General features: G+C 39.8%; 1 protein-coding gene across 1 annotated transcript; it reads right to left on the bottom strand.

Annotated features, from left to right (window-relative positions):
* Window positions 1–1269: 1269 nt before the first annotated feature.
* LOC139945472 (N-acetylated-alpha-linked acidic dipeptidase 2-like) lies at window positions 1270–26063 on the bottom strand. Its single transcript, XM_071942825.1, has 12 exons — window positions 25850–26063; window positions 22911–23480; window positions 18385–18748; window positions 14737–14859; window positions 14135–14285; window positions 12570–12740; window positions 11576–11674; window positions 10041–10399; window positions 7817–7939; window positions 6500–6692; window positions 5715–5883; window positions 1270–4106 (listed from the first exon to the last, which is right to left on the bottom strand). The coding sequence occupies exons 2-12, from the start codon at window positions 23435–23437 to the stop codon at window positions 3941–3943; spliced, it is 2445 nt and encodes an 814-aa protein (XP_071798926.1). The 5' UTR covers window positions 23438–23480; window positions 25850–26063; the 3' UTR covers window positions 1270–3940.
* Between the last annotated feature and the right edge of the window lie 15 nt (window positions 26064–26078).

Raw genomic sequence — 26078 nt, 5'->3', positions numbered from 1 at the left:
TATTTTTCGGGAGAGTAGTTTTTGTTCTTTCTTGGCTGTAAGCCACGGACAATAATGATGACCTACTGGAATTTCAGACATACTCCAGCGCCAAATACATGTACAAAGCTGCGGGCAACCCATTAATCTCCCTGAAACTATTTATTCTATTGATGAAAGTGTAGATTATTTTGAGACTCGATTTTGGGGTTGAACAAAGAATTGACTAGAGTGGGATTCGAACCAACGATCTCCGGATTAACGTGCCGGTGCTCTACCAACTGAGCTATCTAGCCCTATGTTGGCGGTGTCCCTATTTTGTCAATATCTTTGTCAATATCAAAGGTTGTATTGTAATTTGGGTGTGATCCCTGGCTACACGGCAGTTAACGGTTGTATGGCTACTGACTGGCACCCCCGAACAAAGATATTGACAAAATAGGGACACTGCCAATATAGGGCTAGATAGCTCAGTTGGTAGAGCACCGGCATGTTAATCCGGAGATCGTTGGTTCGAATCCCACTCTAGTCAATTCTTTGTTCAACCCCAAAAATCATTTCAAAATTTACCTAGTCAGTTTCCCTTGTGGTTTAAATTGATATTTTAAGACTCGTTACAAATCTAGTGTAGACTTGAAACATAATCTACAATCCAATGTGTTTCATAACAACAGTTCAACTTGAAAATTACTGTCTTTCCAAACTGAAAGTGCATGTAGCATGAAGTGCAACAAAACATTGGCTAGCTGAACATACATGTATGTTATTTTTCAAATTACAAAAACATTTTCCAGAAAATTCACTTTAGTAACACAATTTATAGTTAGCTGAGCAAGCTAGTATTGTACTCGATAATGTTGCAAGCACTACAGAATGCCTCTATACTTTGTAAAATAACTAAAAATGTGACCAACCATCGTTAGTTAATGAGGTAGACTAACTAGTGCTGTAACTATTGAGAAACCCAATTCTTTGAAAATGTTATTATAATATAACCAGTGGGGGAAACGGTTTAAAGGCAGTGGACACTATTGGTAATTACTCAAAATGATTATCATCATAAAACCTCATTTGGTAATGAGTAGTGGGGAGAGGTTGAAAGTATAAAACATTGTGAGAAACAGCTCCCTCTGAAGTGAAGTAGTTTTCGAGAAAGAAGTAATTTTCCACGAGTTTGATATCGAGACCTCAAGTTTAGAATTCGAGGTCTCGAAATCAAGCATCTGAAAGCACACAACTTCGTGTGACAAGGGTAATTTTTTCTTCCATTTATTTAGCAACTCCGACGACCAATCAAGCTCAAATTTTCACAGGTTCGTTATATGTTGAGATACACCAAGTGAGAAGACTGGTCTTTGACAGTTACCAATAGTGTCCATTGTCTTTAAGTTAAAGAATAGACTCTAAAGTGTTGATTCGTGAATACTGTCAATACATTGTACTCGCCTTTGGTTCGTACATTCTATTCAAGAATCTACACATTCTCGTCCATTCTCCAGAACAAAAGGAAAAGGGAGACTACATTACGAGCATAAAATTCCACATGCATGCAGATTTGCTATGAGAACAAATGAAATGGAATTGGGTTGAAGTAAAACTGAAGAATATCATTGGAACTGACAATGACTACACTGAAAACATATTGGAACAGTCAACAGGCAATAACAATTTTGTAGAATGTTATTTATTGCAATAGCATTTTTAAGCCACATCATATAACAATATGCAAGGTGTATATAAACATGAATGTGTAACTACCATATTTAAAAGGTTTCTCAAAACCTCTTCCGATATTATTTTTGGGAAACCGTCATTCATACTGGACCGTTACTTAGCACAGTGGACACTATTGGTAGTTACTCAAAACAATTATTAGCATAAAACCTTACTTAGTAATGAGTAATGGGGAGAGGTTGATAGTATAAAACATTGTAAACAACGGCTCCCTCTGAAGTGATGTAGTTTTCAAGTACAAAGTAATTTTTTTCACAAATTTGATTTCGAGACCTCGGAATTAGATATTGAGGTCTCAAAATCAAGCATCTGAAAGCACACAAGTTTGTGTGACAATGGTGTTTTTCTTTCACTATTATCTCACAACTTCGAAGACCAATTTTCATAGGTTTGTTATTTTGTGCATATGTTGAGATACACCAAGTGAGAAGACTGGTCTTTGAAAATTACCGATAGTGTCCAGTGTCAATAACACCTGGTTCAGACAGAGACTCCATAGTTATGTCGAACCAAATAGGTTGGAGCGACTCTATAAACATTGGTTTCAGGCAGGTTTAATAATAACAATTAAATCAGGTTTTGCTCATGACACGATCAAGGTCTGAAACCAAGATTATCCAGAATCGTTCCGAACGACTGCAACAGAGAATCTTTCGACTTCCAGCAAGTCTAGTTCAAATGTTTCATGTACTTAATTCAATCATTTGGTTCGACACAACTCTAGAACTGTCTAAAATGGGTAACTACCCAAACACTTTAAAACTTATATATTTGGCAATCTGTACAGTACTGCACTGTACCAGAGCTTTATTTCAGATTTTCAAGTAAATAACTACAAGACAAGCCAAGATGGCAAAACACTGAGTACATGTACATGTAATAGTTACATCCCTTCATCAGTGTTACACTATACACAATAAGAGATTGGTTATAACATTATACATTCTATAATATTTCTTGAATATTATTAAAATGATCATACTTTCAAACAGTATAAGAACAGGAAGAGGAGTGGCATCTAGAGGATTGGTGTTCTGGGTTGAAAAGCAGTTTACAAAATCTGAAATTCTTTGTTTCAGTGAAGATTTGTTCATGTGTTTTTCTTGGAGTTTGAAGGAGTTGAGCATAGTGCATTTATAGGTGCTTATGAAACTTATATTTAAAAAAAAAACATTAGCTAGTGATCATTAACACTAAACCCAACATTTACAATTTCTAAAAACTTAAATACAATTCAATCAATAAATCTCTAGTTATAATTCGGATTACAACAAATATGAAATTTTCCTCTATTAAAAAACCCAACATCCCCAAATAAGCCATAACAAATGTATATTGTGTATTAAGGTGATACAAATAGATCTCTAAATACATTTGTACATGTACCGATATTTTCTTCCCATGAAGATCTTGATAAGCGGTTCTCACTCCACACCAAATCAAGTGAGATTGTAAATCTGGAACATCAGTGCTAAGGAAATGTCCCAAACGATTCTTGGCACGGGACTTAAACACTGCCTGTCACCAGGGCTGCGTTTTGGTGATCATAACCAGCAACAAGAACTGCGTTGTTCAGTGTTTTTGTGAGTTTCTTTGTATGGTGATGCAACTGTTGTGCCCAAACTGCAACTGAATTGTTGGTTCGGTTAGGCAGTTTCAGGATCGACAGATTTTACAGAAAAATGAAACGTGTGTAAGAAACTCTTTACAAGTGCCAAGGATAAAATCAAGTAAGAACAATCAGATTAAAAAGACTACAAGTTCCATTCCATTCCATGGAAATTAAATAAACTGTAGATCTTATTATAATAATTAATTTTCAAGAGATGAGCGAACCTGTTTGCCTTAACATTCAGAAACTGTTTGTCCATAAATATTACATTTTTATCGTTTCTGGTCAGGGTTGTCGAAAAACGCCCCCAAGTCTCTAGCCACTTACTTTTTACAATACTTTCAAATAATACTGTGAAATTATTTATATATAAGCATATCATTATGTACATGCATGCCAAGGCACAATAAAAATCAAGGTCAATAAATCTTTAAGTTACCTACTTGTCCCTCTTCTGGTCACTCAAAGTCCCTCGAGGGAATAGACTATAGTTTACCTCATTTCCAATCAATATGTGTATACTAGCTCACATAACGGTGTATGTTTTTAATGAATTAGTCTTTTGATATTGTACTTCACTTTTACCGCTTCCTCAATAATCTTCTTGCTTATTGGCTACGAGCCATCCATCTTAAGTAACGTTGTTGCTGATTGGATAGAACACTGAATGAAGGAGACTTGTTGCATCATTGTTGTCATGGTTTCATTATTCATATTGCTTGGTGAGTAGTCAGCAACTAGTGAGAATGTGTCTTTCTCTGTCATTCCATACAGGATATGGCTGCGTGAATAAACAAATAAAACACACCATTAATTACCACAAAACACACACAAGGGTTTGTTTCTATTGATGATGGAACTCTCGTATTATGTTTAAATGAATATTAGCAACTGTTGTATGTTTACTTAACTGGGTAAGCACTTTTCCATATATTGTAACAAGTGTTAATTTTGTTAAAGCATCACATGCCTCTCCTTTGATCATATAAAAAAATCCAGGCATATTACTCGGGTGGGATTCGAACCCACGACCTTTGCATTTACCAGTTGGTATGACACTGCTCTAGAATTGCAAGGATCGTGGGTTCGAATCCCAGCCAAGTACTATGCCTGTGATTTTTTTTCACAGAACTCGGTTTAGTACTGAGTATACAGTGCTACCACAGCATTGTATGGATTAAAAACCAAAATGATTAATATTAAAGAAGCTATACAAAGTGTAACTTCTTGGCAATAGCAGAAAACACTGGTCCATGCAAGGATCGTGGGTTTGAATCCCAGCCAAGTACTATGCCTGTTTTATTTTTACAGAACTCAAAGTAGTACTGAGTATACAGTGCTACCACAGCGGTGTATGGGTTAAAAACCAAAATGATTAATATTAAAGAAGCTATACAAAGTGTAACTTCTTGGCAATAGCAGAAAACACTGGTCCATGTACAGGACATAGGACAATAAGTGTAAATCTGTATGCAATTTACCTAGAATGGATAGGTCTATAATAGAACCTTGCATATTACAAAGTGACAAGTTTAATAAGCGCATATCCGCCTCTCAGTGATATCCAGGCGCTTTAACATCCTTCAATGTATGTGGGACTACGTTTGAATTATGAGACCTACTCCTTTCACATAGCACCGTTGATATGATGCCAATCCAGCTAGAAACACCAGGGCTGACCCTTCTCTTTCTGTTAAGTGCACTGGGTTCTTTTACATGCATTACACAACACACTGAACCAACAGCTTTATGTCCCATCTGAAGGACGACGCATCATGGTTAAGTGTCTTGCTTAAGGACACACTATCACAAATGGGACTCAAACCCACACTCTGCTTATCAGAAACACCAGAGTTTGAATCCAAACAAATACTGGAATTATGCTTAAAATCTCCCTTTCACCCTGGATTATTAGTTATCCTTAATTCCAGACCTTTGTGCTCTTGTGGCACTATTGAGGATGACAGATTAATAGTTTACCGATGCATTCATGTGGTGAGTAAATCTGTGATTCCAGCACACCCTCATGGTCAAAAGGTCTGGGCCCAATTTTCATGGCTATGCTTACTGCCAAATGTTGCGCTTACAATCACCATTCACCGCTTACTTTGCAAGTGTCAATTTTCTGCGCTAGCTGTGTAAGAGAAGAATGCCTAGTAACGTGGAGTACACACATGCAAAGGCCCAAATTCCCAGCTAAATTGTGAAATTCAATTGATTTATGCCCGGAATTCCCTGCTTCCAATTCTTTGCTTACAGTAAGCAGAGCCTTAATGGCAAGGGTAACACAAACAACATTTTCTGTCACAACACATGACCTTTTAGACAAGAAAGGCTTGATGCAAGTAGACAAGGCTTGAAAAGTTACACATCAACAATCATTACTTACGTCATTGTGCCACTGGGATCCATGCCAACAAATGCCCTCTCCATATACATCAATCTATGGTTTACCATCATCATGGTAACAGAAGACTCCATCATAGACTCATCAACCATCATGCTTTGCATATTCCTAGATTCATCCATGAAGTCTGAAACAGCTGCCTTTAGGTTATCTACATAAGAAAGAAATGGAGAAAAGAATCAAGAAATGAATCAAGAATCATCTACATTTATCTGGCGTACTTGGACCCTTGAAAATGTTACAAGTACAATGACAAACTCATGTACATCAGGTGAAGGCATTTATGCACATTTCAGTTATACATGTAGGCCTACATGTAGTAACATTTTTGCTACCAAATAAAGGCTACAAAATAATTATATAAACATTTCTAAAAAACACAATTCTTTCTCAGTCTTTCATTCAATTGAATCATGTATACAATGTCCATATCCAATACAAAATCCATTCAAAGTTCTAGTTCTATTACCGTGTTTAAAGGGTCACTAAAAACATTCAGTAAATCTAGCCTTGCTTGGCCTGCAGTTCTAGTCAAAAAGAGACCGGCTTTTCGCGGGACTTTCTTGACTAAATGATGCAAGTTTTGCCTAGTCGCTGTTTTCCTCTTGGTGTTTGATTGCATTCCCATTGTTCTGTGTTTTTTGCTTGTCATTCTCTGAACGCTTTGCCCTCTTTGGAAAAGGCGCTATATAAATGGTGTTACTATTATCATTATTATAAATTTTATTAAGTCTAATTATCTGAAGGTTCTAAAAGCTGTTACTTACCCATGGTCATATTACTGAGTACTAAAACATCTCCCATCTTAGACTCTAAGGTGCCAACATAGCCCATTAACATGTCACCCATAGCAACAGTGTCAAATGGTATGACATCACTGTCTGCTAACAGAAGAACAGTCTGTGTAGCTAGCTTAGTTACAGACATATACATGGACTGACTTGCAGACGGGGTAGGCATCTGAAAAATACACACAATATTTAAATCCCAGTATTAAAACAAGTCTCCATCAAAATGGTTAATTGTTTGCAGTGTTGTGTAGCCCTGGTCAGCGATACTGGGTATAGGCCTGCCCAGGACTCACAAGTTTTGTCAATGGTTGAAATGCAATTGCAAACAAAAAATCACTGTTTGTTTTAACAACTACCAAAAACTACAAAGTGTTAACTCAAAATTATAATCAAATTCGTGTTTATATCACAACCAAAAGGTGTATTGACAGATTGCAATGACATTTCGCACGTTTGCCCGTTTACATATATGACACTTGTCACCTCAACATAGTTTCAACATTGGGGAACTGACTCTCAAAATGGCTCGATCAAGATATTACTGTAATGATGGCATTGGATGAAACTGGATCCACAGTGTTCTAATAAGCCGGCTACTATTAAATGGACTCACACTCATTTCAGACAGGCGCACCAGAGTCGCGCTGAACCAAATAGACTAAGAGCGACTCTAGGTCGACCCAAATAACTTTTTGTTTCAGACAGGGGAAGTTAAAGATGCTATGTCAGATTTTTGGCCAATTTGACCCCAAAATTTTGTCTTAAAATTCAACAGGTATTTTGATGGGGTCAAGAAAGTTACAAGCTTTCATTTGAGCCATTGCTCGACAAAGTCTGCCAATTATTAGTAGCAGTGAAATAAAGTGCTCAAAATTAGTTTTTGTTGGGATCCCGACAACATATCACGTGACCAAATTCTTATGTGTCTTATAGGAAATGTTTCAAATTGTTGTCATGGTTCCTGACCATTAAAAGTAAAAGTTCAACTATTTTTCGTTAGAGCGGGTGATACTCTTTGAAATACCATTCACTCAAAAGAGTCTACCTTTTAATGTTTGGGGCCAAAAATCTGACATAGCATCTTTAACATAACATTTACATTAGCTCGGCTCAAGACAAGGTCGACGTCTGAAACCAAGGCGCTCCAGAGTCGTTCCTGCAACAGTCAATCTTTCGACTTGTAGCGCGTCCAGACGCCCCCAACTGATTCAGACATCAAACTTGTTATGTGGTTAATTCAGAATTTGGTTCGGCGCGACTCTGGAGCACCTGACTGAAACAGGTGTTAGTTACCTGTGACATATCACTATGTGAAGCATGTAGTCTTGCCGATGGTATACCAAGCATATTGGAAAATGCTACATGGTCACCAATGCCATTCAACATACCAGGCTGTATATCATCAGATAACTCCAACTACAAATACAAACAGAAATATAAACCCATTCATTATAATCAAAGACTATTTAGAAATCTAGATATTAAATATTTGTAGCAATAACAGTTAACACATGGTTTACACATAACACCACTCTGCACTAATGCTAAAAATAGAAGCTCAGACACGGTGTCCAAATTAACCAAAGTACACACATGTACATGTACATGTTCATGCTCTATGTTTACTCCCATTTACTTCTGTAGTCTGGCGCCAGTGCATTGATTAAATGAGTAGTGGAAAGTTTATCTGATATCTAGCATGTCTAGCCCTCGCGGCCAATACACTTTTGTATTATACATGTACTACAGTGACGTCCTGGATATCAGGGTCCATTTCTGGGGCGGAAAATTTTCACAGCTTCATAACTCGAATCTTACCTGCAAGAAGCCACTAATTTCAACACATTTACATTCAATGGCAGCATACATTTTTCTGCGGTGGGTTTTGGTCAACATACATATCCCTCACAAATCTGTATTATTTCACGAAAATCTCAAATTTGTAAGGAATTTCGCGACCAAAACCCACCGCAGATAAATGTATGCTGCCATTGAATGTAAATCTGTTGAAATTAGTGGCTTTTTGCAGGTAAGATTTGAGTTATGAAGCTTTGAAAGTTTTCCAGCCCAGACACGGGGCTATTATGTAGGACGCTGTATCTGTGCACAGCACAGAGGAAGAGTCCTACTTAGGGCTTATCTACCATCCAGGTATTTTGACAGACAGCCCTTTATAGGACTCTTCCTCTGTACACAGATACAGAGTCCTAACTATTGAGGCCCGTTTCTGGGGCGGAAACATTTCACAGCTTCATAACTCAAATCTTACCTGCAAGAAAGCACCAGTTTCAATAGATTCACATTCCATGGCGGCATACATTTTTCTGCGGTGGGTTTTGGTCCTCATATTTTCCTCACAAATCCGTCATTTTCGTGAAATAATGCAGCTCCCAACGTAAAACAATTCCTGTTTTGATCGTTTTCTCACAGTGTTGTCTGTTGTCGTGCGTACGCGTATACATTCGCGTGCAAGACGCATGATGCAAGGTTAGATGCATTAATTCTTGGTCACCATATCTTCACTGCACAGCGTTAATACGCAACACACTTCAAAATTTGCGTGTTGTGTGTCTTGCGTACACACGGCAGACTGTGAGAGTACGAACAAAAAATGGAATTCCTTAACGTTGGGAGCTGCATTATTTCATGAAAATGACGGATTTGTGAAGAAAAACTTACGATCAAAACCCACCGCAGAAAAACATATGCTGCCATGGAATGTGAATCTGTTGAAATTGGTGCTTTCTTGCAGGTAAGATTTGAGTTATGAAGCTGTGAAAATTTTCCGCCCCAGAAATGTACCCTGATGTCCAGGACGTCACTGTAGTACAATACAAGAGTGTAAGGCCACCAGGGCTATTTGACAGAGTATTTTGTTTTATGGCAGAGCAGAGTGGTTAAGAGTATGGAATTCAAGTACTGCTGGTACTGCTAAGTCACCAAACCATGGGTTTGGGTCAAGACCCCGACACTTGTGTCATTGAGCAAGATACCATACTATAAAAGCTTCTTTTTACTCAGGGGTATAAATGGGTACCTACGGAGAGGATGATATTGAGTATGAAAAAGCCTTTGGAGTACTATGGTTGCCCAGGTTGTATACTGTACTCCACAGTGAGCTGAGAAAGATTAAAAAGGAAAGGTATAGATTGTATTGAATAACCCCTTTTTGCTATGAAAAGTCGCCATCTTGTAGGGAAAACCATTTGTGCGTCCAAACGCGTACATCATCGAAGCACGCAGCACGCAACATTCCCGGTTTGATTTATACGGCACATGCACGCACACACGCACGCACACACGCACGCACACACGCACGCACACACGCACGCACACGCGCACACAAACGCCATCTTGTGGGTCATATAATTGAACAATGACTTCATATTCAATACAGTCTTTTGGCTCAATGACCAGGGCACTAATGTAAAGCGCATTGACAAGGCTATTGTGAAATGCGCTACATAAGAACTTGATGCTATTATTATTATGATTATTGTTTTTCTTAATAACTGACCATAGAAGCTGCTTTCATGATAACACCTGTTAGAAGAGGAGATGCTTGTGCTTTGACTGTACCATCATCACCCATCATTGAATCCAAATCAATATAAGATACAGCTCTTTGACTCAATATATCCCGATGCTCTTCCATCCACTCCATGGAGCCAGCATGGCCGACGTCCCCGCCTCCCCATATCCCTAACTTTATAGTACGTTGTGGTCTCCATCCATCAGCAAGCATACTACTCAACGCTGAAGCTGTTTCCATCATCATTGATGTTGACCCATGACCTGGGGTCATCGAGGTCATTCCTGGAACAATCATGGCTGGCATCATGCTTGGGAAATGACCACCAAGGATAATGTATTCATCTATAATACATAATAATAATAACAATAATAATAATAATAATAATAATAACAATAATAACAGTAACAATAATAATAATGAGTATTAATATAGCGCCTTCAAAAAGATCAAAGCGCTTCACAGAAACCTAGAACCTCAACAGAAGCTAGACAGAAATAGAAAAGAGGAAGGTTTTAAAGGGTTTTGTTATTGTCTGTATGGACAGAGAAGCTCTGATGTAAACTGGGAGTTTATTCCATTCCTAGGATTTGTCCCCTGAGCTTTGATGTTAACATGTAAACGGGAAGTATAAGAAACACATCAGGCTTTTTAAGTTGAAGCATTTTACAGTTTATTCTTGCAAGCATGGGTATGAAGTCACAATGTTTCCATATCCAAACACTTTGCTTCAGTAACAGGTTTAACAGACAAATGTATTAAAAATATCCTGCTGGGACATTGGACAAAATCTCGCCAAGATGCACTTTAAAGTAAGATCCAGACATGCAAAATAAACACACAAAACTTTGTAGTGTGTTTTCCGTTTTCTGTGGCACTATCAAAACAAGAACAATATCAGCTGATGAAATGGAACCAGTGGTTATCTTGTTGTATTCCCACTGTGACACAATTTATCCTTAAATATTGGATCAATCCAATCCAACATTTTGAATTGAATGTAAAGCCCTGTACATGTAGGTTTGTAATTTCCAATACATATTTTGTAGTGTCTGTCCATTTCTATGAAATGTGAATTTAAAAGTTTGGAAGTTGTTGGTGTGTTTTTTCCATTGTCCTCAATAAAATAAATTATGTTTTGTAAGAGTTTATTTTGATACTGAACCAACAAGTCAAATGGTTTGGGTTAGCCCCTGTGTTCCTGGCTGTGGTTGCTGTATGCGCTGTAGCCCCTTGTAAACCCTTACAAGGTGCTAAATAATTGGGTCTCAGGATGCATCACTGCAATAACCTATCTTTCTTAAAGTTTGTACATTAACTCAGCGCCTTGAGTACCTTGTTTGGTAGATATGTCCGCTATGTAGACTTCAATATTATATTATATTATTATATCCAGTCAATCACTCAGCCATAATGTGACTTTAATTACTTAATGTGGTAAGTTAAAAGTGAAACTAAAGCTAAGGGCATTGTGTTCCAAGTAGTCTAGATGTAATACAATCTAGTTATGATATCCTTACCAGGCATTTGTGTTCCTGTAATGGTAGTAACTACATCTTGAACCGATTGTTTCTTCATACTGTTACTCACATCAAGCTCAATAGTCCATGTGGATTTCTCTGCGGGAGAATTAGAATATGAACCCATGAATATATTCCAGCCCTTTCGAAAAGTTGTTTGTTTAAAACATATTAAAATCAGCAGATTGTACTTTATATGGAAAGGTTTTGCGGTAACACCATGCAATCTCAAAATGAGCATGGGTGGTTGTGAAAAGAACTGTTGGTTTCAACTCTTGGTTTCGATCAGTATGCTCTGATCATCTTCTGGAGAAAAGCCAACGGTTCTTTTCGGAACCACCCCAACTCATTACATGGTGTTACCGCAAAAATTCCATATCGTATTTCCACCATGCAAAGTTTCAAATCTTACTTAGATTGTACCTTACTCCATATAAACACTGGTCCATTTTACATGACAAAGGCAAAGCAGGATCCTTGGTCTCAGGCGCCAATTGTCTTGACCACGGTCGTTGAAAATATAGATCAACTTTTGGTAAATCACTAAATCACTTTTCACAATGTATATCTTATCCATGTGGAAGGCCCAGGATTTGTTTATACCCCCATGGTTACCCGGCACACTTCTCCCTATCTAGGTCTCTATACCATGGGGTTCTGGTTGCACATTACAGAGAGAATACCCCATGGTTTAACCACCAGCCCCTACTCCAGAGCGTCAGTGGCTATTCCCCCCCCCCCCCAGGGTATGCCCATTTGCAGAGGTAGCACAGGGATAAAATTGATCCAAGTACGAAAGACCCGGTTGTTATTGCCCAGGGTTGACCCGGTTGTTATTGCCCAGGGTTGACCCGGTTGTTATTGCCCAGGGTTGACCCGGTTGTTATTGCCCAGGGTTGACCCGGTTGTTATTGCCCAGGGTTGCCCCAGGTGAATACCGTAGTGTGAAAAGGGCTTAGGAGTCAAACCTACTGAGCAGTTATTGGTAACTTACTTGTATTTCTACGCCCCATGTAATACGTTGCATTTAATCCTCCTTGCCAACCATTTGGAGCCATCCGACCAGTCATATTACCCAGAAGTCTCTCTGCTAGTCCAGGAGATATTGGCTGTACAGGAATACTGGGCAAGCCTGCCATCTTCATCGTCATTCTACTTATACCATCTGCAAACAAAATGACAGCTGTTGTTCATGGGCTTCTATTTAATCTCCATTTATTTTGACTTAGTTTTCTTAGCAATGTCCTAGTGGCTTTCTCCTGAAGAGTTGTTCGAAACGTTGTGCCCAAACAGGCTCTTTTCAAAGCCAACACTCCCTCAACAGAGATTTATTCAATGGTTGTACCTGCAAGTTTACTGTTATTCATAATTCTTATCCACACCATGCAAAATTTCAATCATCACATAAAGTTCCCACTGGTTTTGTATATAACCAAAGCGCTGATGTCTTCTCTCTGTTAAAACATCTTGGGAATCAGTTTTGTTACAGCCCTTGTGTGAAGATTCTAAATATATAACCAAGTGACTTCCACTAGCGAGATCTTTCGCCAGTCTCCCTGTATTATAAAGTCAATTGTAAGTAATATACTATCTTAAAGGCAGTGGACACTATTGGTAATTACTCAAATTAATTGTTAGCATAACACCTTTCTTGGTAACGAGTAATGGGGAGAGGTCGATAGTATAAAACGTTGTGAGAAACGGCTCCCTCTGAAGTTTCGAGAAAGAAGTAATTTTCCACAAATTTGATTTTGAGACCTCAGATTTAGAATTTGAGGTCTCCAAATCAACCACGTTAAAGCACACAACTTCGTGTGACAAGGGTGATTTTTCTTTAATTATTATTATCTCACATCTTCGACAAACAATTAAGCTAAAATTTTCACAGGTTTGTTATTTTGTGCATTTGTTGAAATACACCAAGTGAGAAGACTGGTCTTTGACAATGACCAAAAGTGTCCACTGCCTTTAAGCCCGGTTCATACTTCCTGCGAATGCGATTGCGAAGTGAATTTTGTCATCACATTGCTATTTTCGCAGATAATGTTTCGCAGGAGTTGAACACAGATCAAGTGGTGCGAACTATTCTTTGTGAATATGTGTTGTAAAAGATGTGTATCGCACTTGCAGTCACAGGAAGTATGAACCGGCTTTAAGGTGCTAGACACCTTTGTTAACTGTCAAAGACAAGTATTCTCATTTGGTGTATCCCAACATATGCATAAAACAACAAACCTGTGAAAATTTGGACTCAATTGGTTGTCAAAGTTGCGAGAGAATAAAAAAACACCCTTGTCACACAAGCTGTGTCCTTTCAGATGCTTGATTTCAAGATGCTTGATCTCTTATTCAAATCAAATATTTCATTGAGAAATTACTTCTTTCTCAAAAACTACTTCACTTCAGAGGGAGCCGTTTCTCACAATGTTTTATACTATCAACAGCTCTCCATTGCTAGTTACCAAGTAAGTTTTTATGCTAACAATTATTTTAAGTATTTACCAATAGTGTCCAGTGTGTTTAAAGACACTACTTGACTAGATGAATGTGATGTCTTACCCATAGCAGGACACCCTGGTGTTAGTGGATCTCCCATCATACCAGACATTCCTACAAGTGTTTCTGTACTTCTTGTCATTATAGTTGCCATATCACTAGGGTCTGTATACAGTATCAATCCACTCATACCTTGCTCTTCAATATTACGCACCTGATAACATACAAAGTAGGTTTATAACAACAATCACATTATTGATGTATACACAGATTATAGAAGGTGGTCTTTACTTATACAAGTTTAAATCATATTCCTTGTTGCTATGGGTTTGATTCAAGCTTGCTTGAAGATAATATAAGTTATCACACAAGTGCGAGTGGAATATGGACAAATATTCTGCGTCACATGTCCAAGAAGTTGGATATGGGACGCAGACGTGCTATATTTTCTGTATTTCCACAAGCGCGCATGATAACATATTTATCTTCAAGCAAACTTGGTGCGTAACACAGAACACACAAGACGCAGGTAGTGATATTAGCCGTGCAATATTGGTTTATATCACCAATCCATTCTGCAAATCTGATTGGAGGATTAGCGTGTACTTGAAGATAATGCATTTTATTGCAGTTACATGTACTGCCCATCAATGAGCATGCTTTACCTGCTCAGTGACCATCATTGTTCCCTGTCTAGCAATGGCTATTTTCCCAGTCACATTGATTCTATTCTCAGATAGTATCAGGAAGTCTTCTTGTGTAGCGTAGTGTGTGTACACCAGCTCACCCTGTAACAAAAACAAAACATTGTAACCTTTAATACAGATTCATATCTTGACCAGTGATGTAGTCAAGGTGGATAGTGCTGAGGGGGCCTTGCCCAGCACTCTGAGCAAACATTGTGCCGTGCAGCACACATTTCCCCTAGAATAAATCAAACTATTGTGCATTGATCCGAGACACAGCTAATGATAAGGATTATCTAATGTCCTAGAGATAAAATAATCAAAAACATTGGATGAGAGAAAAATCAAATGGTCCTGTCGGGGATTTGAACCCAAGACCCTGACACTCTAGGCAACTGAGTAATATTATGTCATGGCAGAAACATATCAACAAAATCACAACTCGTGCCAACAGAATGTTAGGCCTTGTTCGACGCAACCTTAGGAACTGCTCCATCAAAATATGCCAGCAAGCTTATTTGTCGCTCGTTAGACCCCACCTGGAATATTGCAGCCCTGTCTGGAATCCATTCACCCAGAAAGACATAACCAAAATTGAAGCCACTCAACGACGTGCTGCCAGGTTCGTTCTACAGCTGTACCACCGCACTGAAAGCATGTCGGCCATGTTGAAAACCTTGGAATGGGACACCTTAGAAAGGCGACGCCAGGCAGCCAGCCTCACCCTCCTCTACAAAATCCAGAACCAAACTATTGCAGTTAATCCAGACCTAAACCTCAACCCAGCAATCCCATGTAATACCAGATCATAACACCCAAATAAATATCAATCATCCCTGGTAGGATACAGTCATTCTCAAACAAATGTTTCCCAAGAACCGTCATCTGGTGGAACTCACTCCCTGGCAACATCATCACCTCCCCTTCAGTTGAGGTAATCAGGGGAGTGGTGACTGCTCACCTATAAGCAGCAATGAGTCTTTTTTACTTGCACCTGTACAAATGCACCCTGCACCGCTCATGGACAAGCAGTCCCTCGGCTTTACGTCCAGTCTTATGAACCCCTACTGAGTATCCAAGTAGAAGTATAGAAGTACTACCCTCAGGTTTTCCCTTAAAACCACATTTTCTCTTGGTGTTGCATGGATGCGTAACTGTGCCTCATGGCTCAGTTGGTAGAGCATTTGCCTGGAGTGTCAGGGTCTTGGGTTCAAATCCCAATAAGGACTACTGATTTTTCTCTTATCCTATGTTTGATTACTTCACTTCATTAGTGATTAGGCAAAAAACAAATATTGTGCAAGAGATAATGCAATTCAACTTGATTGCATGGCCCCATAGCATGAACAGCTTGGAAACCTCGCATTATCATACCTAAAGCTTGCACTTCAGCAATGATGGTCTTCAAATTAAATATGAACAAGATTGTTTATCTGCTCGCCCTTGGTGGACTTCAAAAAAACTACTAAAATTGGTCTAGCGTACATGTACAACCCCGTTTCTGACTATTACTGCATGTTGTCAGAGAGGGAAAGCAATACAATGTGGCATCTGTAGTCAATTGTTCAATGGAGGTACACCAGGGGTGATCGATCTCGCTGTGCCATGTTTCCCAGCATGCCTTGCTAGATCATTATCCCTGGAATTTGTTAATAAAAATGTGCTTTAATGAGCGTCTGTAACCACTCCTTTCTACGTGCGCACGTATGTCTTTTTTTTTCTTTTAAAAAATCGTGCTCATGACATAAAAAATGCAGGCGTGATCAACATGCAAATATCTTAAAACTACGCGCGCCTTCACTTTACATCAAATGCAAAACCAATTTTATGAGCCAATCAGTGTTGTTTGTCAGTACATCCCTGCCAGGGGTTAGTGACGAGAGGTATCGATACGGCCCGCTGCCCATGGTAGTGAGGCTGAGGGGTTAGTGATGAGAGGTATCGATACGGCCCGCTGCGCATGGTTGCGGGGCCGAGGGGTTAGTGATGAGAGGTATTGATACGGCGCGCTGCCCATGGTAGAGAGGCTGAGGGGTTAGTGATGAGAGGTATTGATACGGCGCGCTGCCCTTGGTAGTGAGGCTGAGGGGTTAGTGATGAGAGGTATCGATACGGCCCACTGCCCATGGTAGAGAGGCTGAGGGGTTAGTGATGTGAGGTATCGATACGGCCCGCTGCCCATGGTAGAGAGGCTGAGGGGTTAGTGATGAGAGGTATCGATACGGCCCACTGCCCATGGTAGAGAGGCTGAGGGGTTAGTGATGTGAGGTATTGATACGGCGCGCTGCCCTTGGTAGTGAGGCTGAGGGGTTAGTGATGAGAGGTATCGATACGGCCCACTGCCCATGGTAGAGAGGCTGAGGGGTTAGTGATGTGAGGTATCGATACGGCCCGCTGCCCATGGTAGTGAGGCTGAGGGGTTAGTGAAGTGAGTTATTGATACGGCGCGCTGCACATGGTAGCGAGGCTGAGGGGTTAGTGACGAGAGGTATCGATATGGCACGCTGCGCATGGTAGCGGGGCCGAGGGGTTAGTGATGAGAGGTATCGATACGGCCCACTGCCCATGGTAGAGAGGCTGAGGGGTTAGTGATGAGAGGTATTGATACGGCGCGCTGCCCATGGTAGTGAGGCTGAGGGGTTAGTGCTGTGAGGTATCGGCACGCTGCGCATGGTAGTGAGGCTGAGGGGTTAGTGATGAGAGGTATCGATACGGCCCGCTGCCCATGGTAGAGAGGCTGAGGGGTAAGTGATGAGAGTTATTGATACTGCCCGCTGCACATGGTAGTGAGGCTGAGGGGTTAGTGATGAGAGGTATTGATACGGCCCGCTGCACATGGTAGTGAGGCTGAGGGGTTAGTGATGAGAGGTATCGATACGGCACGCTGCGCATGGTAGTGAGGCTGAGGGGTTAGTGATGAGAGGTATCGATACGGCCCGCTGCCCATGGTAGAGAGGCTGAGGGGTAAGTGATGAGAGTTATTGATACTGCCCGCTGCACATGGTAGTGAGGCTGAGGGGTTAGTGATGAGAGGTATTGATACGGCCCGCTGCACATGGTAGTGAGGCTGAGGGGTTAGTGATGAGAGGTATCGATACGGCACGCTGCGCATGGTAGTGAGGCTGAGGGGTTAGTGATGAGAGGTATCGATACGGCACGCTGCGCATGGTAGTGAGGCTGAGGGGTTAGTGATGAGAGGTATCGATATGGCCCGCTGCGCATGGTTGCGGGGCCGAGGGGTTAGTGATGAGAGGTATCGATACGGCCCGCTGCCCTTGGTAGTGAGGCTGAGGGGTTAGTGCTGTGAGGTATCGACACGGCCCGCTGCACATGGTAGTGAGGCTGAGGGGTTAGTGACGAGAGGTATCGATACGGCCCGCTGCACATGGTAGTGAGGCTGAGGGGTTAGTGACGAGAGGTATCGATACGGCCCGCTGCACATGGTAGTGAGGCTGAGGGGTTAGTGATGAGAGGTATCGATACGGCCCGCTGCGCATGGTAGTGAGGCTGAGGGGTTAGTGATGAGAGGTATCGATACGGCCCGCTGCACATGGTAGTGAGGCTGAGGGGTTAGTGATGAGAGGTATCGATACGGCCCGCTGCGCATGGTAGCGAGGCTGCACCTACCTGAACAGTGCCAGAGGCAGAGAAGGGCATGTACATGAGAGTAGTTTGTGCATCCATTGATTCCGTAACAACACTTTGTTTTGCCTTGTCATCCCCAGCATTCACTAGATCATCTTTTTGCATCTCTCCATTATCTTGTTTTGTATCTTGATCGCTACCATATAAGACTTCCATGTGAAGTTGTTGTCCATCAGTGTCTAGTGTCCGTAATGAGCTGATCTGAGACATATCTGGTTGTGATGTGAGTACATCATATGATGACACATCTACATTACTGAAACCCATTTGTTTTAGCTGTTGTGCAACCATAGCTGACATACTTTGACTACATGGTGTACTCCCACACTTATGCTGACTGAAAATACTGCAAAGAGAGAGACAAACAGAGAGAAATATTTCATTATCAAACTATTTGACAATAGACCTTATAAATGCACATGAGGTCATTTCAGTAGGGCACCCTCACCTAGAGGTCAAAAGGAGTTTGTTCATTGGCTTGTACAAATCTGTGAATTTTGATTATTTCGTCCCCGTTTTTCCTCTTACATGGCGGCTGGATGCAACAACGTATTTAAAGGTCCTTTACAAACTTTACTTTTCATCATTGGGTTAGAAATAACTTCATGTCCCTTAATATCATAGTTGTATGCACCCTGAGCAGACATTGTGCCGCCCAGCACAGATTTCCTGTAAAATAAATCAAAATATTGTCTACTGTGCCTTGATCTGAGACACAGCTTTATCGCAAGTTAAAAGGAAAACCACCAATTTTGAAGCAATGTATGTGTGTGGATCTTTATATTCTACTTTTAAAACATCTTTAACATTTTATAACAAACGGTTCCAAACCCTTTTCATAAACCAATTCGACCGTTCCAAGGCGATGTGTCCCTCTAAGAAAGAACATGCCATTGATCCGAGTGAATACATGTATGAGATGGTTCACAGTCACATTGTTGCACACCATTGTCTTGGTGTCCACGCATTGTTAGAACAAGAGTTTTAATTTGGTTTTTACCCATATACACCGATGTGTGTAGCACTGTATACTCAGTACTTTCCCGATTCCTGTGAAAAAAATATCACAGGCATATTACTCGAGTGGGATTCAAACCCACGACCCTTGCAATTCTAGAGCAGTGTCTTACCAACTAGACTACCAAGATTGCCCGGTAGCTAGAGGCAGTTCGAATCCTATGTTTTGGCAGCGGGTAACGGAAAGCCACTTAAACAGTTATCGCAGTACTCAGTAATACCTGGAAAAATCAAAGAAGTTTCAAACTTTAACTTTCATATGAGATTCTGAACAAAATAAGTCTGTCATTTGATCAGCACTTGTGTTGGAAGATTGTTTACTAGTTAACTTAATTTTTCCACCCAACCACCAACCCCAAAACAGGCATGACAGAATGCCCATGTTCCCTGTCATTTCAAGGCCCATTCCTTAGTAAACACACCACCCACATTCCTAGGCTATGACCTCAAGGTTTGCCAAAACAGACCATTTAACCATGTTGATTGATTACTCATCTTAAACCCTGTTCTTGGAATTGATGTCATCAATCAGACACTATTTCTTTCTGACATCAATTCTAATATCAATAGAATTCCCCCACTATGAAGATCGTATAAAACAATTAGTCCCCAACTTTCACTCTGGGTCTCAACTTCTCCTTTGACTTTCCTTAATGCTTGTAGTGCAAGAGACCAGCTCTGAATTACCTGTGAGCAAGGTCCAGCATCTCTGTACAATTGTTGATAAGTCACCTTGTAATAAATGAAGACTAACCCATTGCCTCAAAGTACTTTTCTTCAATGGTAGTCATCTACATGTAAGACTACACTCCACTCCCTTCCATGCTCATGATCGTCTGTAACTAGAGTAAGGGCCCAATTTCATGGCTCTGCTTACCGCCAAATTCTGCGCTTACGATCACGATTCCCCACTTACATGCAAGCGCCTAATTTCTGAGCTAGCCATGTAAGCCTAGAATGCCTAGTAAAGTGGAGTACGCACTCACAGAAGCCAAAATTTGCCGCTAACCCGTGAAATTTGCTTGCCTCAAGAACAGAATTCCCTGTTTCCGTAAGCGCCAATTCTGTTTTTACGGTAAGCAGAGCCATGAAATTGGGCCCAGTTCTTCTCTTTAAAATGATCATTACATACATGTTTGAGTTATTGCCAAGACATGACTAAGTTAGATTGCCTAGAAACTGTGCACTTTTTTCTCCCACTTTTTCCCCATCAGGAAGTATGTCATACTTTAAACTCTTTAAACTAATAGTGTGTGATTTATAATGTACATTTCCCTTCCATAAAAGTCTTGAACCGTACATTTATTAGATCTGAGAAAACACGAGGGTTACATGATGTAGTCCTACATTTACTATCCATGCGATATTAAAAGCAAAAGTTGTTTTTCACTTATTAATCAGAGACAGACATCCTTTTCCTATTTGTGATTTCCTTTTATTGCATCCTGCTATGATCGATGTTTAGATTATCACAGAGTCTTTTTTGAAGAAGCTTGTTGCAAAATTAAGCAGCAAAATTAAGCAGCAGAATTTAACACAACCACAAACCAACACTTTAAAAAACCTAGCACTTAGATTTAGCATTTGTGTCATCATAAACACTATAGTTTTCAGGTTTTGAAATGAGGCATAAATAAGGGAATCAATGTGTGGTGAAGAGGTTTTCAATTAGTGGTTTAATCCCAACGAGGCCTGGTTCTTGATAAATTTACCGAGACGAAATCAAGATAAATTATCAAGAACCAGGCCTCGGCGGGTTTAAACCACTAGTTGAAAACCAATTCAACACACTTTGATTCCCATTCATAAATACCTTTTTGGTAAAAAAACATCAACACTTTTTGGTCAAAAAGTAAAATAAATGCAAACATTATAATTGAAAGTGACTTCTTTCTCGAAAACTGCGTTACTTTAGAGGGAATTGTTTCTCACGTTCTCTCCACTGGACACTATTGGTAATTGTCAAAGACTAGTCTTCACACTTGGTGTATCTCAACATATGCATGGGATAACAAACCTGTGAAAATATTAGCTCAATCTGTCGTCGAAGTTGCGAGATAATAATGAAAGGAAAAAACACCCTTGTCGCAACCATGGTCACACGAAGTTGTGTGCTTTCACTTTCAGATGCTTGATTTCGAGACCTCAAATTCTGAATCTGAGGTCTCAAAAATCAAATTCGTGGAAAATTACTTCTTTCTCGAAAACTACGTTATTTCAGAGGGAGCTGTTTCTCACAATGTTTTATACTATCAACCTCTCTCCATTACTCGTCATCAAGAAAGGTTTTATGATAATAATTATTTTGAGTAATTACCAATAGTGTCCAGTACCTTTAATAAAGGAACCAATGTGTGGTGAAGAGGTTTTCAACTAGTGGTTTAAACCCAACGAGGCCTGGCTCTTGATAATTTTACCGAGACGAAGTCGAGGTAAATTATTAAGAACCAGGCCTCGGCGGGTTTAAACCACTAGTTGAAAACCGATTCAACACACTTTGGTTCCCATTCATAAATACCTTTTCGGTAAAAAAACATCAACACTTTTTGGTCAAAAAGTAAAATAAATGCAAACATTATAATTGTTCAATGATTTCTTTCAACACAACACCTCTCCAGCTATGAAATGGGAAAGCCCTCCGCCGCCCTCGGGAAAACAACTCCTTATAAGGGAATGCTGTGCACGTCGCGCGTATCGCAGGATGTGGCACAACTGTTTCAGCCGTTGCTCTCGACCAATAGGAATGAAGAAACTGTCTTATAAGAACAGGTGCAAGCTCCCGTGTCACGCCCATGTTTCAACACTTTTTGCTGGTCAAAACAAAGGTTTATACACACCCACATGACGCGCTATCCACCAATAGGAATAGCGAAACTGTCTGAGGTATTTATTAATTATTGTTTGTGCCTCATTTATGATCAATGGTTAAAGAATAATATTACATTAGTTCACATTTTAAGGCCCCAAAAAATTTGGATTCAAAATCATCTGTAGAACTGTTGGAAAAGAAAGAAAAGAAGAAAACTAAATCAAGAAAGAAGTACAAAGAGGAAGAAAAACACCACCAGAAATACAAGAAGAAAATTGTATGGATCTCTTACTGTTATTTCAAGCACATTTAAAATTATGAATAAATGTTTACAGGAACATGTTGCCTTGGACCGGTCTTTGAAAAGCGTTTGTAATCGTTTGCTATAAAATTTATTGGTTGAAATTGCGTGGTTTTCCTTTTACCTCGTCGACTAACACAGTCGGGCATTTATGGGAGTCAAATTTTTGACACTCCCATAAATGACCGACCGTGTTAGTTCGCAAAGCAAAAGGAAATCCACGCAATTTTGTGGCAAATTTGAGTGGATCATTGTATTCTACTTTTAAAACATCTTTTCAACCATGCATTTTATAAAAAACGGTTACAAATGCTTTTTTGTACTGCCAACTCGTCCGATCCAAGGCAGCGTGTTCCTTTAATGTGTAATGTAAACATGTACCTTCCATAAGCGGCAATTCCATCATCCGACATATTTCCCAGAGCTTGCTGATGGTACTGTTTCATTTTGTCTGCAGAAGATGTTTTCTGGTCATTAGAACTGGTCACCATCTCTCTCTCAAAAACCTTTTCACGTATGAAGTAACCTGCCAGAAATCCAACTAGGATTGATATGGCTATCAACGCTAGACAGAATAGGTATTGCTTGCGGCAAGTAGACACCACAGGCTTAGACTGTGTCTGAGAGTTCATTCCCTCATGATGTCTTCTATCTGGTGTTTCAGTCGTGTCACAGTTTACTGGGAAGACATTGGTTTTAAGGTAAGCATCAGAGTCGGTTAAGCTTCCTGGAGGTCTGGGGGTAGAGTGGGCATGTGCAGGTATTCTGGAGAATTTGGGTTGTGGAGTACTTGGAAGAAACACATCTTGTTCCATTGGTTCATCTTGTGAGATGTTTTTGTCTGAAACATTGTGATGTGGATCTGGGGTGAGCTCTATAATCTCAATGGCTGAATCACCACTAGCCATGATGAACAGTGCAAGTTTCTTGTTCAGTGGCAAAGGTAAATTCCTGCAAAATAAAAACATTACACTGTCTTAGAATTATAAACATTCAGTTTCTTAAATTTAAAGTTTTAGAAAATTTGCAAACTTCATTCAACATGAACTTACAGTTAGAAGTAAACAAGTACAATTTTCTAACTTAGGGTCAAGCACATTTCTTTTTCATAGTTATTATATGGTTCATTCCATGTTCTGAACTTTTTTGAAATGGATGAAGTTAAAACTAAGCCGAGACCATCACTATACTTCTATTCCTAATGCACTTTCAATCAGAGACTTTGTAGACAAACTTTGCGCAAAAACGGACCGGGCCTGCTGAGTGCAGGGATGGAGCACTGAGTGCTACTCTACACTAGTCAGTAGTCCTCTTGTTTTACTCCATTGCAGCAGGAAAGCCTCTTCACCAATTCTCCATCTCACTCTATCCTGCGCTGTCTGTTGCCAAGCAGTTTATGCAGTTCAGCTCAGTTCATCTCTCCATCTTCTGTTTTGTCACCCTCTTTTCTTGTCCAGTTTCTTGGAGTCCAGTTGGTTGTTTGCATGCCCACCTGTTGTCATGCCTCCTTGCTAGGTGGCCTGCCCATCTCCATTTCTTTGATTGAGTTGTCTTAGTAGGCCTACATGTAATATCCAGCACTCTTGATTCATTGACCTGTCATTGTAAGTTACATCATAATCCTTTCCATAGCCCTCTCTGTCACCCTTAAAGTTTTTTCTGTAGTCATTTGGTAGTTGTCCATGTCTCGGCACGAACGATAGGACATTATGATGCACTCATCAAATACCTGCCTTTCAGGGATAAAGGAAGGGTGTGGTCTCTTAAAGGCAGTGGACACTATTGGTAATTACTCAAAACAATTATTAGCATAAAACCTCACTTGCTGACTTGGTAACGAGTAATGGGGTGCTGTTGGTAGTAGAAAACATTGTGAAAAACGGCTCCCTCTGAAGTAACATAGTTTTCGAGAAAGAAGTAATTTTCCACGAATTTGATTTCGAGACCTCAAGTTTAGAATTTGAGGTCTCAAAATCAAGCAACTGAAAGCACACAACTTCGTGTGACAAGAGTGTTTTTTTTTCTTTCATAGTTATCTAGCAACTCCGACGACCAATTGAGCTCAAATTTTCACAGGTTTGTTATTTTATGCATATGTTGAGATACACCAAGTGAAAAGGCTGATAATCAATATCCTCTGCTTACCAGTTATCACGCTATTATGCCTTTTTTTTTTAATTGGGAAAAAAATAATGATGCCATATATCAACCGATGCCCTAATTATCTTCATTTGTTAATACAAAGTATGCAAACATGTATTAAAACTTGATGGACATTGAAATGTTCACACCACACACCGATCTTGGATGACTTCAACTGGCCCCATTTGTTTTGAGTTTTTCCTGTTTTCACGGCAAACGAGAAAGTATGGTTTCCCGGTGAAGCCATACATGGAAGAAACATCTGCAGTGACTACAAGTGTTCTTTGAGACTATGTGTATGACTGTATAGCCAGCAGTTGCCTTCATTTTTTTCAAAATATTGTTTTATTAAATTTTTAAAATTACCATGGTAACTTGCAAAAAATTTAAAAAAAATTAAAAAAATATAAAAAGTGTGAATAATTACTGGCTTCAAAATCTGATTTCTATTTATTTTTTTTCTATTTTTTTTCTTAATATTTATAATAAAGCATATAAATAAACAGTGATAATTGAATCAACAAGCTGATGTTTAAATTTTAATATAAATAATAGTATTGATACGAGGGTTACAAAATAAAAACCTCCAAAAATATTAGAAAATGATATAAGGCACAGGCTTCTTTAAGCCTCGGTATTTTTTTTCAAGAATGCTCAGCAAAACATTCAGTCACATGATTTTGATCATCATGAATTGTGAATTGAAATAGCGTTTGATGAAACTTTTTCGGTGGGCAAATATTTTTATATGGCCTCAACATTATGACATATTTGTGTACCTTGTAGAAATGCCTAAAATACCAAACTTTTTGCATTTACAAGTGCAAATGACCATTGGAGCCTTACGTGTTTCTAAGTTTTGGTCAAAGAAGAGGAGACTCTTTGCTTGGCGAATAAAACCACACAATTTTTATCTTGGGACTGTTTACATCACGCACAGAGAGGTAAAAGATTTGCCACGATATTAGGGACACCTCGAAAACAGGACCTCCTACGATACAATTATATGTAATAATAAGGGATAGGCCTTTATTACAATTATATGACTCATGAGAAATAACCCTCCTCCCGACGGCTGCCAGGCCTGTGCGGCCGTCGGGAGGAGGGTTACGTTCGCAACTACTCATCAACGTGGATTATTGAACTTTATTTATTAAAAACAAAATGCTTAAACTTACCCAACCAGAATGGAGCAGATAGCTGTACCAGTCTAACTTAACACCACTAATCACTTTTGTGTATGAACCTAATGAGAGTAAAGGACAGTAAAACGTTATCGGATTTCCCGCGCCTATCGTTCACACATCACGGCTGCATCGGTGTTGTTCCGCCACTAATAGTCTGTCTACAAACTGCACGTTCGCGCCGCGCGCCGTACAAGTGTCGTGCGTCCTGCTGCTGCTAAAA

The sequence above is a fragment of the Asterias amurensis genome, chromosome 12, assembly GCF_032118995.1.
Source record: "Asterias amurensis chromosome 12, ASM3211899v1".
Classification (NCBI taxonomy): domain Eukaryota; kingdom Metazoa; phylum Echinodermata; class Asteroidea; order Forcipulatida; family Asteriidae; genus Asterias; species Asterias amurensis.
The sequence above is the reverse complement of the archived record's forward strand: the minus strand, read 5'-3'. Positions and strand labels throughout refer to the sequence as shown.

Excerpts from the sequence above, each read along its gene's own strand:
- LOC139945472 (XM_071942825.1), bottom strand. The coding sequence starts at position 23,437 with ATGGCTAGTGGTGATTCAGCCATTGAGATTATAGAGCTCACCCCAGAT. Across the intron at positions 18,749-22,910 it reads GGAATTGCCGCTTATGGAAG|TATTTTCAGTCAGCATAAGT; the intron begins GTACATGTTTAC and ends CTCTCTTTGCAG. Across the intron at positions 6,693-7,816 it reads CACATAGTGATATGTCACAG|ATGCCTACCCCGTCTGCAAG; the intron begins GTAACTAACACC and ends TGTATTTTTCAG.